The sequence below is a fragment of the Bemisia tabaci genome, chromosome 1, assembly GCF_918797505.1.
Source record: "Bemisia tabaci chromosome 1, PGI_BMITA_v3".
NCBI lineage: Eukaryota > Metazoa > Arthropoda > Insecta > Hemiptera > Aleyrodidae > Bemisia > Bemisia tabaci.
The window spans coordinates 90,321,814-90,340,675 of NC_092793.1; the positions used below are offsets into that span (position 1 = coordinate 90,321,814).

General features: G+C 39.6%; 2 protein-coding genes across 2 annotated transcripts in view; one reads left to right on the forward strand and one right to left on the reverse strand.

Moving 5' to 3' along the window:
• Positions 1 to 8,361: 8,361 nt before the first annotated feature.
• On the forward strand, positions 8,362 to 11,648 carry Rpn3 (regulatory particle non-ATPase 3). The gene is made up of 2 exons (XM_019060718.2): positions 8,362 to 8,547; positions 9,800 to 11,648. Exon 2 carries the CDS (start codon positions 9,819 to 9,821, stop codon positions 11,301 to 11,303), a length of 1,485 nt encoding a protein of 494 aa, XP_018916263.1. The 5' UTR covers positions 8,362 to 8,547; positions 9,800 to 9,818; the 3' UTR covers positions 11,304 to 11,648.
• Positions 11,649 to 11,707: 59 nt separating this feature from the next.
• Positions 11,708 to 18,862, reverse strand: part of LOC109043515 (uncharacterized) — a 54,956-nt gene continuing 47,801 nt past the window's right edge. The window contains exon 9 of the mRNA XM_019060716.2: positions 11,708 to 11,930. The gene's annotated coding sequence lies outside the window, so the exon portion shown is untranslated. The remainder of the gene's footprint in view (positions 11,931 to 18,862) is intronic.

The following is an 18,862-nucleotide window of genomic DNA, read 5'->3' on the forward strand; positions in this document are numbered from 1 at the left end:
TTGACCCCCTTTCCCCCCCTTTTCTCTGGGGGTTAGGCAAAAAATATGACCAGTTTTGAGTGTCTGGGAAGACCCTCTATCATCCCTGAGAAAATCGTGCGATTCCGTGTTTAGGCCGATTTGGCCGTTTTGTTCTAGGGTCCTTTCACGAAATTTCATGAAATTTCATTATGAAATTCCTTTTTATAATCTTTCATGAAATTTCTTAACTCTGGCCGCGCCGGAAAAAATAGTTTTGACACAAACGGCGAGCAGGAATCGATACATCGAAAATTCCGCGCGAGGAACAGATTTGAAGCGGCGCGCCGACAAAAATAGTTTTGACACAAACGGCGCAAATATATCGAAAACCGGCGCGGAATCCGGAAATTCAGAGATTTTCATCGAAAACGGGTTTTTTCTTTCCGCGCGCCGAAAAAAAATTCCGCGCGCGCAAGAAAAGGGTTTTGACACTAACGGCGTTCCATACAATAGTAATAAGCCTGGATTCCATCTGATACTAAACACTTTCACTAGAAAATAACGTCCTACGTTTAGCTAAATAAGGATAAATAAGCCATATATAACTGAAGGAATCACGTAAAAGTGCTTCAGCAACAATTAAAGTAAAATTATGATTGTAAAAAATGTTAAATAATGGCAAAATTAAAGCTAAATCGTGGGATAAGCACCAGTTGTTTACGAACGTTATCATAATAAATCCGCCATATTGCCGATCGCGCACCTGAAAATCGCATTTGAAGTCGAATTTCAACTAATTTCAACCTCCGGTTCGTTTATGCGGAGTGCGAGAACCTAGTCTTTAGTGTAAAATAAGGTTTCAAACACAAATTTCGGAAACCTACATTTCGTTAGATCCGTATCGTTTATGCCGTGATTTGAACCTTGGTTTCAAACTCAGGTTTCGATTGAAGTTAGGTTAAGAGGCTCGCATAAACATAGCAATTGCGTTATGACTCTCTATAAAGGGACTCTACTCTAGAGTACCTTTATAGACAGAGTATGGCCATTTCTGTTCCGGTTTTTCATTGGTCGCGAGCGAATAGGCTGACACGATGCTCTTAGGGCCGTAAATAAACAAACAAGATGGCTGTTATCAGCAAGCAAGATTGAGGTTATGCACATCTTACATCCTCCTGTGATAAAGGTGTGAGGCGGTTTAACAATAGTTTTCGTGTTTTTTTCGTGTGTTATTCGTAGATATGCTAGTTTAAATTGTTACTGCCGTATAATTGAAATTTTTGTCAAATTTAGCTTCTTATCGATGTTACGGTGAGTCGCCATCTTGTTTGTTTATTTACGGCCCTAAAAGCATCATGAAGCCTAAAAACTCGTTGACCAATCAAAAAGCGGAACAGTTTTCCTGTAGTAAAAAGATGCGAATGGCCATACTCTGTCTATAAAGGGGTACTCTAATAGATCGTGGGCCAGCAAGGGGTAACCCTCCCCCCCCCCCCCCCCCGTGGGAATTTTGAAGATGGTGATTTTCTTGAAGCTCTCAACTAGTAGAATAAGATTTTCCTTGTTTACGCGAATTTTATCGTGGTGGGGGGGAGTAGGCCCCCCCTAAACCCCCCAAAATTGCTCAGAATTCCGACTTTTCCGCGAATTTTCCCACTTTTACCCGAAAAGGCTTGATTTTAGGGAAAACTCCAGATAACCATTCTGAGAGCTCGTTAAATTCTGGTCTAGAAAAGTCTTAAGTGACTTTGACCAGGACCCGCGGTCCTCCAAAATGGGGGGGGGGGGGGGGGGCTTAAAATGTCAAAATATCTCAATTTTCCGCGAAAATGACCGTTTCGCCGCGATTTCTCGCCAATAACGCGAAGAAGGTTGGTATTATCGTAAAATCGTTTACCCCTATAATAACAGAGCATTAATTTTTCATTCTATGGGCGGCCTAACCCCTCGTGGGGGGGGTGGGGGGCCCCCCAGCAGTACTCACCCTATAAAAACCGTCAAGATTGGCCGCTTCCTTGAAGTAGCGTTATGCGCAAAAATGGGCGGCAAAATGAAAACAAGTAGCGTTTGTTCTGAGAGAACATCAATGTGGATTCTTGTGGGGGGTGACAGGGGGGAGGGAGGTACATCATCCTCCCTCCCCCTCCCCCTCCCCCCAAAAAATAATCACGAAAAACGTTAATTAAACGCGGAAATTCCACTTTATAAGACGACTTCAGGGCTTGTCATTGACACGCTTACACTAACATAATTTAACGAGGGGGGGGGGGAGGGAAAAAGGTTTACCCTTCCCCCTCCTCTCCCAACCCCTCCCCCTCCCCCAAATAAATAATCACGAAAAAATTTAATTAAACGCGAAAATTCCATACTCTGAAAGGCGAGATTCAGGGCGTGTCATTGTCACGCTCACACTACTATAATTTAATGAAGGGAGGGGGGGGGTGTTAGACATCTTAGCCTCCCCAGCCAACATTAAAAAAGGGTGGGGGAGGGGTAATTTATAAACGTTACTTACTTAATAATAGGAAGGACGGGGAAACCTAGCTGCAGTAGGAGCATTTTAAGATTTGAAGGGATACGTAATTAAATCAGGGAACGTAGAGATACTATTTTATTTTTTGGAAATGACTGAAACTGAGGGGAGTTTATTCATAATTGACGGAAATGTACGTACTTAAGCTTATGTCAACATTTTTGAAACGTTTGGAGAATAGGCTTAAAGTGTATTGGATCGTGTGCCAAAGTATTCAATCATTCATTTGGTCACAGACAGATACTGCAGTGAACTCTGATTGACGAATAGTTATCAAGATAGTTCGACTCGGAAAAAAGAAAATTATTTGAATGTTTGCTTCTTATTGGTTTGATTTTTATTGAGTTTGCAAGATGAAGTCAACTTTCACACCGTCAGCGGAGGTAAACTGGCTAGACCCATCTCCATGCCTTAAATATACTTTTCCCAGTGAGTATATTGGGTGTATTTCTTTCGGTCCCATTCAGTTCAGAAATAGATCGATAAGTTGGCTCTTGTTTTTACACTTGCCTAAATTACTTTTCAAACTACGGGGTATTTTGGTTGGGGGTCCTTTCGTGAAAACGTATCCCTTAATCCCCCTTGTAATCGCTGAATGTTTTTGATAAATTTATCACTGCAGTTTCTGTCTGTGACGAAATGAATGATTGAATACTTTGGCAAACGATCCAATACACTTGGAGCATATTCTTTAAACGTTTCAAACATGTTGACATAAGCTTAAGAATGTATATTTCCGTCAATTATAAATAAACTCCCCTCAGTTTCAGTCATTTCCAAAAAATAAAATAATATCTCTACGTTCCCTGATTTAATTACGTATCCCTTCAAATCTTAAAATTCTCCTACTGCAGCTAGGTTTCCCCGTCCTTCCTATTATTAAGTAAGTAACGTTTATAAATTACCCCTCCCCCACCCTTTTTTAATGTTGGCTGGGGAGGCTAAGATGTCTAACACCCCCCCCCCCTCCCTTCATTAAATTATAGTAGTGTGAGCGTGACAATGACACGCCCTGAATCTCGCCTTTCAGAGTATGGAATTTTCGCGTTTAATTAAATTTTTTTGTGATTATTTATTTGGGGGAGGGGGAGGGGTTGGGAGAGGAGGGGGAGGGTAAACCTTTTTCCCTCCCCCCCCCCTCGTTAAATTATGTTAGTGTAAGCGTGTCAATGACAAGCCCTGAAGTCGTCTTATAAAGTGGAATTTCCGCGTTTAATTAACGTTTTTCGTGATTATTTTTTGGGGGGAGGGGGAGGGGAGGGGGAGGGAGGATGATGTACCTCCCTCCCCCCTGTCACCCCCCACAAGAATCCACATTGATGTTCTCTCAGAACAAACGCTACTTGTTTTCATTTTGCCGCCCATTTTTGCGCATAACGCTACTTCAAGGAAGCGGCCAATCTTGACGGTTTTTATAGGGTGGGTACTGCTGGGGGGGCCCCCCTCCCCCCCACGAGGGGTTAGGCCGCCCATAGAATGAAAAATTAATGCTCTGTTATTATAGGGGTAAACGATTTTACGATAATACCAACCTTCTTCGCGTTATTGGCGAGAAATCGCGGCGAAACGGTCATTTTCGCGGAAAATTGAGATATTTTGACATTTTAAGCCCCCCCCCCCCCCCCCATTTTGGAGGACCGCGGGTCCTGGTCAAAGTCACTTAAGACTTTTCTAGACCAGAATTTAACGAGCTTTCAGAATGGTTATCTGGAGTTTTCCCTAAAATCAAGCCTTTTCGGGTAAAAGTGGGAAAATTCGCGGAAAAGTCGAATTCTGAGCAATTTTGGGGGGTTTAGGGGGGGCCTACTCCCCCCCACCACGATAAAATTCGCGTAAACAAGGAAAATCTTATTCTACTAATTGAGAGCTTCAAGAATATCACCATCTTCAAAATTCCCACGGGGGGGGGGGGGGGAGGGTTACCCCTTGCTGGCCCACGGTCTATAAAGGGCTCCATTCAGCTAGAGTCCCTTTATACTGACTGAGAGTCAAGACAATTTGAATCCATTTCTGATTGGTTCCCGTATTTTAGGCCTCCACCGTGTCACAGACGAGAATAAAGTTTGTGATTACAGTTTCACCGATTGCAAAGATTATAATCTGGAATGGACCGGGGAATTACGGGTTCGGCAAGGAACAAACGGAATGAGGGAAGGAACAAAGAAAGGAATTCGAAAATGGGCCGATCAAAGATTACGAAAAACGTTCAATTTCTGTAATCTTTATTCCCGTTAGTGACTCCATGAAGGGTGTTGTTCTTGACTCTCAGTCAGAGTTAAGAAATTTCATGAAAGATTATAAAAAGAAATTTCGTGAAATTTCATTTAACACTCAGAATTCAGGATTAAACCCTTGAAACTTATGAATCTCCTTAAGTTAATTTATAGGCACGTGGTAAACTGTGAACGGGAACTTTAGAAATGCCCAGAAAGTTGAGTAAAACAGCAAAAACATAATTTTGAATTTCTTATCTTAAATTTTGGTTGAACGCACAGCCGTACCGGTTGAACACCAAAATAAATTTTACGGATAAAGTAAGACGTTTGCTTTCATATTTCGAGCAAAACAAATTTCTTGACTATAAAGAATCCTAGTACCCCCTAATAGTATATCGTTCTTTTTTGGTACGAAAGAGAGGGATCTTGAACTATCTTCGAAACAATTTAAATGATTTTTTCATTTGTCTCTGATTTTTTCAGAAATTAACAGTTTGAAATTTGAGGTTAGGGTCCCCGGTCCCCCTCCCCATGATGAGCCAGAACTGCCAGAAGAGAAAGAGTAGAGAGAGAAGACCAGAAGAGAAGAGCTGAGAGAAGACCGCGCTCCAACTGGTCTAATATTGACGAATATTATTGTCTTTGAAAATAAAAACAAATTCTATTAGAAAAAATAAGCATTTTTGACATTTTGTCGGTCGAAAGAAATTTCATTGGGAAAAAAGAAATTTCATGAAATTTCTTGTGAAATTTCATGAAATTTCATTCGATGAAATTTCTTTTAGCAACTCTGGTAGTAGAGAAGACCTGAAGAGAAGAGCTGAGAGAAGACCGCGCTCCAAAACTAGAGTACCTGTATAGGGAGAGTAGCGACAGATCGGTTCATGGAGGGCTTAGGGCCCAAAAGTGCAGCCACCCTTTTGAGCAACTTATAACACACAAAATTTCACTGCCAGCCTACAGATTTCGATTCTATCCAAGATGGCTAAGAATGTACATAAATGAGCGTTCTTTCGCAAAAATAAGTAAATTTATGGAAAAAGTAAGCCAAATACATGCTTTCTAAACGACGGTTCGTAACAATTGTATTTGTGAATCGCTCTGGACATTCGAAATTCATAGGTTGGCTGCCCTTTTGGGCCCTAACTTTATTCGCGGAGCAGAGTTAAGAAATTTCATGAAAGATTATAAAAAGAAATTTCATTTAACACGCAGAAATCAGGATTAAACCCTTGAAACTTATGAATCTCCTTAAGTTCATTTATAGGAACGTGGTAAACTGTGAAAGGGAACTTTAGAAATGCCCAGAAAGTTGAATAAAACAGCAAAAACATAATTTTGAATTTTTTTCTCAAATCTTGGTTAAACACACAGCCGTACCGGTTGAAGACCAAAATAAATTTTACGGATAAAGTAAGACGTTAGCTTTCATATTTCGAGCAAACCAAATTTCTTGACTAAAAAGAATCCTAGTACCCCCTTATAGTAGGTATATCGTTCTTTTTTGGTACAAAAGGGAGGGATCCTGAACTATCTTTGAAACAATGGGCCTGTTGCAAACTTTTGCTAGAGCAAATGTAAGAGTTGTTTCTTATAGATAATGCCTCAAAAATCACGATGAGCGCATCGGCAAAGTCTGAAATGCACTCATAACTTCACAGTCTGCGTAAGAAATTTGCGGTTTTTTGAGCTTCCCGCTTCAAAAGCGATACTACGGCACAGGTGAACATTTTGTAAGAGGAGTCGTTCCATCGTCGGCAATACTCATCATGGCCGACGCCAATCCGCCAAAACACGTGTGATGGGACGAGATAATACCTGAACTGGATTAGACCAGATAACAATCGGCGTGTTTTAACGTTCATGTTTTCCACGCCCGCATTGATTGACCTTGAACTCTCCTCGAATTACGCGCAAAACTGCGCGCAAGTGTCGGGCATGATGAATATCGCCGACGATGGAGCGACTCCTCTAACAAAATGTTCACCTACGCCGTAGTATCGTTTTTGAAGCGGGAAGCTTAAAAAAACGCAAATTTCTTACGCAGATTGTGAAGTTATGAGTGCATTTCAGACTTTGCCGATGCGCTCATCGTGATTTTTGAGGCATTATCTACAAGAAACAACTCTTATTTTTGCTCTAGCAAAAGTTTGCAACAGGCCCATTTAAGGTTTTTCTACAGCTGCGTGAAGTAAGAAATTTCTCCGCGCAGGGGGCGCCACCGCTGTGTTTTAGAGTCCGTACAGCTCCACGTGAGTCCTTGAGCTTTTATAAAAGTTGAAGAAATTTCTGTTTAAATCGAAGAGTTATAAGTTCTAGCCATATCATTCTCCTTCCTATTGACCCTAAAAACAACGTGAAAAGTCATTTCTGAAGCTCTGCAATTTGATCCCAGAAAAAAGTAGGGTTAAGCATAATGACCTTGATGCAACCAATCGCGCTTGATCGCTCTCAGCAGTTGGCAGATATCTCTCTCCCACCGTGAGCTGTCTCTCTCGCACTTTAAGATATCCCGTAAGAGAAACTGGGATCAATTTACAGCTCTTATTATTAGACTTTCAAAGCTCGCGTTTATTTCTAAGGATTCCAGACGTATGCTGCTAGAACTTATGAGTCTTAGAATTTAAGATACCTATTGTGATATTTAAATAATCACTGATTTCGGAGTCGGATTTTAGCAGCGCGACGTGGTGGATTTTTTCGGAACTACAGCTGAGGATTAACCTTAAATGATTTTTTCATTTGTCTCTGATTTTTTCAGAAATTAACAGTTTGAAATTTGAGGTTAGGGTCCCCGGTCCCCCTCCCCATGATGAGCCAGAACTGCCAGAGGAGAAAGAGTAGTAAGAGAAGACCAGGAGAGAAGAGCTGAGAGAAGACCGCGCTCCAACTGGTCTAATTGACGAATATTATTCTCTTTGAAAATAAAAACAAATTCTGTTAGAAAAAATAAGCATTTTTGACATTTTGTCGGTCGAAAGAAATTTCATTGGGAAAAAAGAAACATTCGATGAAATTTCTTTTAGCAACTCTGTCGCGGAGGCATCGGTGAAGGCCTGATGGACTTTCGGAGTTTCAGATCTGTCGCTCAACAAACAAATTCTGTTAGAAAAAATAAGCATTTTTGACATTTTGTCGGTCGAAAGAAATTTCATTGGGAATAAAGAAATTTCTTTTAGCAACTCTGCTCTCAGTATAAAGGGACTCTACATTCAGCCTAAGATGGCTAAGCATGTCACAAACGGGAATAAAGATTACAGAAATTGAACGTTTTTCGTAATCTTTGATCGGCCCATTCTCAAATGCCTTTCTCCGTTCCTCCTCTCATTCCGTTTGTTCCTTGCCAAACCCGTAATTCCCTGGTCCATTCCAGATTATAATCTTTGCAATTGGTGAAAATGTAATCTTTATTCCCGTTTGTGACACTGTGGAGGCCTAAAATACGGGAACCAATCAGAAATGGATTCAAATTGTCTTGACCTCAGTATAAAGGGACTCTACTCTACCCTACCCTCACCTACCCTGCAGGCAATAGGTAGGTCTTTCGGTGGTCACTGGAGCGGTGCACTACGGTGTAAGCCGGGTTACGGAAAACTATTTTTCGCAGGAACTCAGGAACAACGATCCCACATTCCCACTTATATTGCGAGTGCGACTCTATTGTGCTCTATGAACTTGACTCAGCACAAATTCGATCCTCCCTGCGCTAGGTTATGTGTTAAATGAAAAAGAACAGTAATACTCGAATAGCTCGTACTATGCCACTTATTTCCTACGTTCATCTCCTTCACTGATAATAATACCAATAACGTCTCCAAGAAGTGGCTTGTGCTGCAGGTAAAATCATCTTTCTTATTCCTGATAACCCTTGGTTCATCAGTTAGCACGGTTTTTATTAATTCAAGCATCTCTTATCATTATTTCAGAAATATTTTAGATTTATTCATTAGTAGTTGATGTCATTTCAGTTCACTCTTTTATGCCACGGTATTTACACTTTTTTACATATTTACATATTCACTCAATCTACGAAGATGCTTCCTAAGCATTACTTGCCTGCTTTCTGTGACCAAGCTTCTGTGCTTCTTTCTGTTACATAGAGGTCCCGGGTTCGATTCCTGGGCAAGTGGCCTGAGTTTGATGCTCTCGGGCAATGGTCACCTAGGGCTGGGGTAATGAGTGTGGGATTGACTGATAGACTATTTAAGACTTGGTAAAAATTAAGAAATTAAACTTTAGATCACGAAGAACTTAAGTATCACCTTGCTCAAATGACATGGACACCACTGATCAAAAGAACGCAGCTTTCTCAGCCTCTGCAATTTTCAGGGCATGTTCACAATGTGGTCACAACAGTGCGGTTGGGAACGAATTGCACTCTCGACGGAATATCAATTTGCACAGTTCCATTAGTTGTAGCTCAGGGGTCGAATATTGTCAGTCCTTTCACCTTACTCAAGTACACTTATCAATGGATGTTGCATCTCCATGTGAAGGAGCCGACAAAATTCCGCAGCAGGAGGAGCAATTGCAGAGTATTTTACAAGAATGACTCGTCAAAAAGTCAAAAAGTGCTACTGGAGCTGTGCCACCAAGAGTACACAATAACTCAGCATTTAGACTAAATAATTTTGTAGTTACATTCCATAATGAGCGTTATGTACGGGATACAAAAAGGGCATGAGTATTTTCCTCATAAGATAACTCCGGATAGGAGTTGGATAACTCAGTGAGATGTGCAACAATAATAAATCAGAAAAAATCTATGTAAAAGCCAGCACACTTTGAGCCACTAAAGAAACTTAAACAGCACCATGGGTAGGACAGGCATTTAACCTAATCTGCTTTAAGATAATGGAGTGCATTTTTTGACACTTCCTGGACAGTGTTGGTCAATCAACTACCTACAACATCCACAGAAACAAAAAAAAGAAAAAAAAACCCAAGTCTCCAATACAAAATTACCTAACCATCTTCAGTGCGCAGAAATAAATCTAGTTTCTAGAAATAATCTAGTTTCACCACTGACATGTATTACTGCAGAGGAGTTTGAATGATGGAATCGCTAATTAGTTTCTCTCTGTTTTAGGTTTCTTGCTTTATCCAATATGGCATCTGAATGTGCAACTGATGTTGAAATGAAGAATGTTGACAGCCCAGCTGGTGAGGGAGATTCCGGTGAGAAAAAAGATGTTAATGCCATAACAATTCATGATATCCGTGAGCACACTCGTCAAATTGAAAAAGCAGTTCAGACGAAAGAGCCAAGGTTTGTCCTGAGAGTTCTGCGATCCCTGCCAAACACACGCAGAAAACTCAATCCTACAGTTCTTCACAGTCTCATTTCTGGTTTTTACACGCACTCTTCTTCTGAGAGAGATTCACTTCTGGCTTTCGTTGAAGATCCATCAGAGAGTGTGAATATTCAAAAATTTAGAACCGGTAAAAATGCATCGGCCCCACTATTGCCAGAGATTGACATCTATATTCATCTCTTAACCCTTGTTAGATCCATCGATAATAAGGAGTACGCAAAGGCAGTGGTTTGTTCAGATGTGCTCATGGCCAAAGTAACATCTCAGAATCGCCGCACATTAGACTTGCTAGCCGCGAAGTGTTATTTCTACCATTCACGTATTTATGAAATAACAGATCAACTTGAGAAGGTCCGTGCCTTTTTGCACTCAAGATTACGAACAGCAACACTTCGCAATGATTTTGAAGGACAAGCAGTGTTGATCAACTGCTTGCTTAGAAACTATTTGCATTACAACCTTTATGACCAAGCGGATAAGCTTGTCTCAAAATCAGTATTCACTGAAGCTGCAAGCAATAATGAGTGGGCAAGATTTCTGTACTACCTGGGTCGGATCAAAGCAGCAAGGTTGGAATATTCTGCTGCCCACAAACATTTGATGCAAGCAATGCGGAAAGCGCCTCAAGTAACAGCTGTTGGCTTCAGACAAACTTGTCAGAAGTTAGATGTTGTTGTTGAGCTGTTATTGGGTGATATTCCTGACAGACAAATATTTCGTCAGGCAACATTACGTAGAGCCCTAGCACCTTATTTTCAGCTAACCCAGGCAGTAAGGATGGGGAACCTTCAACTTTTTAGTGAAGTTTTGGAAAATTTTGGACCAAGATTCCGTGCAGATCACACATTTACGCTAATTCTCCGTCTTAGGCATAATGTCATAAAAACTGCTATCCGAGCTATTGGTCTATCCTATTCTCGTATCACACCTGCAAATATAGCTCAAAAATTAGGCTTAGAGTCTCCAGAAGATGCTGAGTTCATTGTTGCGAAGGCTATTCGCGATGGTGTCATTGAGGCGACCCTCGATCCTGAACATGGTTACATGCAAAGTAGGGAGCCCACAGACATTTATTGTACCTTAGAGCCCCAACTTGCGCTCCATCAAAGAATTTCTTTCTGCTTAGAATTACACAACCAGAGTGTAAAAGCAATGAGATATCCACCAAAATCTTATGGGAAAGATTTAGAATCGGCTGAAGAGCGACGAGAACGTGAACAGCAAGATCTAGAACTGGCCAAAGAAATGGCTGAAGAAGATGATGATGGTTTTCCTTAAAAAGCGTGTCAGTTTCATTCAGCAAGTTTTAAAACTTTTTACTTTTTTATAATTTAATTTTAAGGAAGAAAAAAGAACTAAAGAAAAAATGTCTGCATTTAACTCAACTTATATGTCTAAAATTGCTTCACTTTTTACTGTCATTAGCTCTGGAACTATCTTTATTAAATGCAACAAACCAGAATTGGAACTTGGAAAAAATTATCCAAGCTACCAGCATAGTCCTCTGTTCTATTCATTTTGCTCTTCATGTTCGTTTTGGAACCAGTTCATTGTACTATTTCATGTGTAATAAATCAGTAATAAAAGTAATAATAACAACATTAAAATAATGGAGGAAACCGGTTTTTTTTGTTTTAGCTTTTTTATTAAATTACCTCAAACTATGTTTTGTATCTGTAATTTGTTGAAAATGAATTGAAAGGACCTCTCTTTGTAAAAAAATTCATAGAAATTTGTCCCATTTCCAGTAAATACATTGTTCACATGGTCCGTAAAGCCTTGAAAAGTCCTCAAATACTTATCCTTGAATTCCAGGATTTTGCCTCATTGTATCTACTTGAAAGTTTTCTGAAAGTTCTTGAATTTTACATCATCCGGTGATTTTGTGTCTTTTCTCTCACTGTCCTGTGTGAAAAAGAATTAGGATACAGTTTTAAGAGAATTTAACACGTATTTTCTAGATGTAGTGATGAGTAATTCACAGCAATTCATGGGTTTCAACCAAAGACATAAAGATGGAGGGCTAAAAGCAAAAAATCAAGCTTCTTTTCTCTACTATTGACTGTCGATTGGCGGCGAAATCGGGACAATTTTGAAATTCAAATTTAGGGCGGGAACTAAATAAAATTGCTGAAACAAAGTATTCTAGGTTGATTTTTGCCCAAATTCACTTATACCCACTCATATTTTTTTAACTTTAGGTTAGCTTTGGTCCGTCGTCGACCGATTAATTTCATTTGGGAGTAACTGTCATCTAGAACTGTAACAGCCTGTTTGAACCTGCAGAACCACCATGAGCAGAAGAAAAACTAACTTTATCGGAGATTACTGCCTGTTACCGAGCAAAAGTAGGTGTATTATAGTAGGACGCAGTCCCAACTTTCCTAATATATTCGTTTTAGGCATTTAAAATACGTTTCGAGGAAGAAATTTGGAAAAATCAAGAGGACAAGTTCAAATCAAATTTCCGTTTGCCGCCATGGATTCCCGCGCTCATTTACACACTCACACAAGCACCCAGCGCCAAACCAGGCTTCACTTTTTCCCCGTGCTTTTAGATACGAGCACTCCGTCTTTATGTCTTTGGTTTCAAGCCCGTTACAGATTGAGTTGATCAATTTTATTGTGAAACTTTTAAAAAAGAACCCCTCTCGAATTAGTGGAAAGTAGTTGGAAAACTTCTTTTGCTCAGTCATGGCCAAGCCTCTGTTGAAAGGGGATTTAGTATTAACAGAAAAATTGAATATCTGAGAGAAGAATCGTATGTTGTGCAAAGACCAATCCATGACTTTCTTCAACATATTGGATCCTCAAATATTGCCAAGCTCACCATCACTAATGCTCTTCTTAGACGAAATGTCTGTCCTGCTGCTAAGAAGTATAAAGAAGTCGAAAAATGTACTCCTCAGAGTGCTGCTTGGTAAATCTCCAGTATAGTGTTTCATTTTCTAAAGAGAAACTAACCAACAGGTTCTTTTGACGTTTTCAGTTAACTTTTTTCACACTTTCTACAAAAATCACACGAATTGTAGAGAAAAATTTTGATCAGTTTTCCTCAAAGAAATGAGAACATAACTAGAGATTCCCAAACATATTCCAATTGAGATATTCATTTTAGGCATTTAGCCATTGATATATGAGAATGCTAGAAATCTTGATATTATAACATTCCTGCATGCAGCATCAAAATTTCATTGAGCCAATACGGGTTTTTGGTTACTAATTTGTTTTCAGATCTTTCTCAGAAAACAGTGTCTGCTAGCCTCTCTGCTGAGGACGCTCTGGTTTAATTTCTGCGCATTATGTGTTCTTTCGCATCGATCCCACCTTATGAGGTTAGGCAAGGTTACCTAAACTTATGGAAAGCTGAAAAATACCTAAACTTTTACACCAGTGTAATGGGGTTTTCCTGAACAATAATATTTGTTTCTAAAGAGTGGAGATCTTACATAATACATGAAATTAGGAGGAAAACGTAAAAATAACTTCGTCTCTGGCAAACTCATAAAATGTAATTCAATTGTTGGCCAGAAACGTAATACGTAGACCTGGCGTAGGGCTTCATAGAGATCAAATAGGTTCACTTCTTATGCAACTTTCCCTCAATGGAGGGACGTAAGATTTACCATTCTTTGATGTAATATGAACAGTAGGGTGTCCCACTTTGGACCTTAATAAAAAATTGCGAAATTCAACCGAGATACTTGCCAAAAACTTGTCTCATGGTTAGAATAAAATCACTAAAAAATCTCAGGGTCGTAGCTGAAGGGTGGTCGCGCAAGGCACTTAAGTGGTTTCACCGATTTCTCATCAAAAAATTTAAACAATAAGCGCAAAGTTTAATATCAACGAAAATGACCAAAGTGACTTTCTAGCACCTCTAATGGACATACTTGAAGGACTTTTGCTCCTCCGATGGGATCATTGTGAAACAACGCGTCGAATGCCGCTAAATTTAAGTCGAGCAGTGGTTTGACTATAAAATGCTAAAATTGCTGATTTTTGCATTTTGAGAGCTAAGAACGACGGATTTCTAATCCTCGTGGGCCCAAACTGTTATTTTTCTCTTATAATATAGTATCGGAAGTCTCATTATCCGCCTTTGCGACTTTCTAGCACGATTGCATTTACCGAAAAAAAATCGCCAAGATGAGAAATCGGTAAAACCACTTAAGTGGCTTGCGCGACCACTTGACCTTTAGCTACAACCCTGAGATTTTTCTGTGATTTTTTTCTAAACATGAGACAAGTTTTTGGCAAGTATCTTGGTTGAAATTCGCAATTTTTTTTTATGAAGGTCCAAAGTGGGACACCAATATGAACAGTTTGGAAAAGAAACATAAATTTCGAAGCTTCAGATTGTGATGGAGACAAAATCTATTAAGGTCGATTTATCGATAAGGTCGACAAAATCTGTTAAGGTCTATGATTTTTCGAACTTGTCCAAACGTGGTCGGCGATACCTCCATAGACTCATCGCAAGGTAGATTTACACAGGTATGGAAAAGTTGAAAATTTCCCATGATGACTACGTGATGTAGGTTAAGGGGCCCGTTTTTTAATTAAATTACAATCAAATTAACATGCAAACGTTTGTGCGTTTAAACGTTAAAATTAATATCGCATTATCAAAATTGTGCAAAAAATCCCACAAAATTTTGACAAACGATAAACCGAACATAATAAATCAAAATAATCAAAACATTCAAAATGGCTGACGTTAAGGGGCCGCTGGAGAGCCAATCAGAGGCCAGTTGTTAAGTTCTGTCCATACCTGACTCATCGAGTTCTACCCTTCAAAATAATCTCTTTGAACCTGCCCTCTGAAACCAACCCTTCTCCCGAAAATTTAAGTCAAAAAGGGGATGATTAATTGAATCCATCCATTCTGAGTATGTTTAGCCCCTAATACCTACCTCTCAACTCAACATTTGTCTCGTCTTGGCCTTCCGAAAAAACCTCCATGCACCCCCCCCCCTTAAAATCACCCCTTCTCCTGAAATCTCAAGTCCAAAAGGGGGCAGATTTTTTGAACTTATCCAAACTCAGTCCGTGTGTATATACGGAAGAAACTCATTACAAACTCGGGTTTCGTGAAACCTCGGTTTCGAGCCTCGCATAAACGTAGCTAGTCTATAGTGTAAAAAATAAGGTTTCAAACACAAAGAGCGACGCCAAAAACGACCGTTTTTTGGCACAATTTGGGTCAGCGAGGATTTTTCTGAAACCGGGCCCAAACGATACCTTATGATACCCTAAAACTCTGGTAAAAATTTAAGCCTGAGTTTACGCACGGTTATTGAGAAATGGGGGGGGGGCAAAGTTGCCAAACCTCCATCATTCTGGACAGCATTTTTACAGCAAAAAGACGGGAAAATGGACGAAAAAGTTACACCTTTGATGGGTTTTGGCTGTAAATGTTTTTATTGGGCCCCCAAGCAAATAACTGTATTCAGTCTCAAAAATTTCGGTCGCAAAGTGGTCCAAAATGGGGAGAAATCGTAGACAAATCAGGATTCTTTGTCAAATTTTTAAAAATGGTGAAAATAAAATTGTCGGTCTCCTGCAGTTTCCGTGGCTAACGATGTTTTTATCAGTCCTTAATGCATTAAATTGTGTTCAGCTTCACAAATTTTCATCGCACAGTGGTCCAAATTGGGGAATTAGTGGACAAATTAAGATACTCTGTCAAACTTTTTAAAAATGAAGTAAAACTGTTGGTCCCCTGTAGAGTTTAGATCCCGGAAAATGTCATGTATTTAATTTTTTTAAATTATTACTGCATGTCAGACCGTATTGTTCGTAGAACGTTGTTATGTCTTTTTCCGCATCCAACGAGTGGTCCATTAAGCTGGAGAACCAAACGGTTCCTGAGTTATGATCGATTGAAGTTTCCGCTCAACGCGCGCCGACCGATTTTCGCGCGCCAAAAAGTCGGATTCGGCTGTTATTAAATCAGATTGAATGTTCAAACTGAGCAAAATGCTTTAATAGGGACTCTTGAGGGTCGATGAGTTCAGAAATTACCGATACTTCCAAAAAATTCACGTTTTTAAAATTGCAGCTTGGGACAGGACCACTGAGCGACCGGTCGGCGCTCAGTGGGCCTCTAAAATAGCGCTGCGGAGCTGTAATTTTAAAAACGTAAATTATTTGGAAGTATCTGTAATTTCTGAACTCAGCGACCCTCAAGAGTCCCTAATAAAGCATTTTGCTCAGTTTGAACATTCAATCTGATCTAATAACAGTCAAATCCGACTTTTTTGCGCGCGAAAATCGGTCGGCGCGCGTTGAGCGGAAACTTCAATCGATCATAACTCAGGAACCGTTTGGTTCCCCAGCTTAATGGACCACTCGTTGGATGCGGAAAAAGACGAACAATTTAAAAAGATGGTTTTGGTTCAAATAAAAAATTGAGATCTTTGTAAATTTTTTGTTTAAAGGAAATTTTCTAGACCTAAAAACTGGAAAAAAGCACATATGTTGACTTAAAAATGTGATATCGGGATTTCAACCTTTAGAATCTTAAAGTATGCAATTTTAGACGATTTTTGTCCAAACCGGAGCTCGATATCTTTCTTTGTTTAAGTGATATCGAGGTTCACAGGTTTTGACTTCCACCCCCCCTAGCTCCCCCCCAAAGTTTTTGGGGAGTCTGAAAATTTGGGAAAAGAAGCGCTCACGTATGAGTAATCAATAGACAAAGTCTGAAGAACTTCCAGAGGGGGGGCGAAAAAAGCCGTTTTTGCATCAAGCTCTTTGCCGTAATTTTGCCTGATTTCCTAAATTTTCATCTCAGAGGTGACATATAATACTTTTAATTAAAAATTGAACACAATTGTCATAAAAGCATCGTCAAGCACTAAATCAAAGCATAATTGAAAACATATGTAACCCTTTCATATCTTGCAGAACCACAAAAATTAAGAAAAAATTCATCCGTCATGAAAGATATCTGGAGCTTATTCTGCTTGTCTTTTAGACAGTTCCGTCTGTTTATCAAAATGCGCACTGTTTTCGTTTCACACGAGAAGAAGCTCTTATTTCTTGGAATATTGCAATACAAAATGGATCAAAAACACCGAATTTTAAAACTTCGAGTGGGCGTGTACCCGCTGAAGTGGTGATAAGCCAGGAAAAGTTTGAGGACTTACATTAACATAACAATTACACCGGTCAACTTTTTTTTTTTTTTTGATTTTTGATTTTCCGAAGATTTGCCAATGGTTTCGGAGTAGATTTTTGGCGCTGATTCTGAAGAACACTTCCATTTACCTGTATCAATGCGATTTATCCTGGGAAAGTTCGGAATTTTTCCGGAGAAATCGGAATTTTCCTTAAAAATCTAGCTTTTCCAGAAGAGTCAATTTTCCGGGAGAATCTGTGCAAGATAGAAAAAACACAGGGATTTTTCGATTTCGTAGCCTATGATACATAAGAAACCCTATTGCACCCCTATTAAAATTTCCTTTCTTTTCCTTATATCAAGGTTTTCCAGTATAGTTTCATTAAAATCAATTAATTAGTCACCGAGATAGTGTTTTAAGCCACGGCCACCATCTTAGATTTTTGACTAAAATTCGAGTTCCCCATTCTAAAATACCCGCGGGTACCAAGTTTCGCGTAAATCGATTGATTAGGCTCTGAGATAGCATTTTAGGCCATGTCCGCCATCTTGGATTTTCGAATTTTAAAAATTTGACTAATGCCGCAATCAGACGCTGAATTTAGCACCTGAATGTGGAAGTCAACAGTCATCGCTCAACGGCTGAAATTTAGCAAATTCGAGTTATTTTCATCCAGATGTGTATCAAATCTCCTCGAATAGTTCAGACAAATTCAAAATTGGTCCGATGGTTGCTGAGAATCGTTGCTGAATTTTGCGCGTCACGCGCAAAATTCAGGCATCGGGCCGATGACTTCCACATTCAAGCCACATTCAGCTCCCACATTCAGCGTGTGATTGCGGCATAAAAATTAAAGTTACCTATTGAAAAGTACCCGGGTACCAAGTTTCACTTTAATCGACTGATTAGGTGCTGAGATAGCATTTTAGGCCACTTCCGCCATCTTGGATTTTCCAATTTTGAAAATTCGACTAAAAATTCGAGTTTCCCATTCAAAAATACCCCCCGGATACCAAGTTTTGCGTAAATCGATTGATTAGGCGCTGAGATAGCATTTTAGGCCATGTCCGCCATCTTAGATTTTCGAATTTTGAAAATTCGACTAAAAATTCGAGTTCCCCATTGAAAAATACCTCCGTGTACCAAGTTTCACTTAAATCGGTCGAAAAGAGCGCCTACAGGGCTTAAACCAACAAGTCCCAGTTGTAGCAGTTTTCCACTCTGTCCCACTAAACTGGGACATGGGACAGGATGGAAACATATGGGACAGGATGGAATAAGCTGTTTTTTAAGCTTACCTCTAACAGTAAAGACAATTTTGGTGTTTTTTTTCACGGGATATTTAGTAGCACGTCCTAGAGGATCGGAATAAGAGAAAATTTTCCCAAACGCACACTTCGAAAGTATTTTACGAGCTGATATTAGTGTGTGTGAGTATGCTTGACGCCCTGTTAGATATCATGTATAGCATTCTGTTTGGCATCATTAATGGCGTTAATCTTGCACAAAAATTTGCGAATTTCAGAATTTTTGCTATCTACGACGTGTGAACTATTCAATCAAAACAAAAAAAGTCGTTTTTGGAAAAACCTCAACGTTACGGCAATCATTTAGAGCTTATTACATCGTTGCCATGTCTCTCCTGACTGTTGCTGACTGTTGCTCGGGACAATGATTCTAGCGCGTGAAAAAGTTATTGATGGAGCAAAA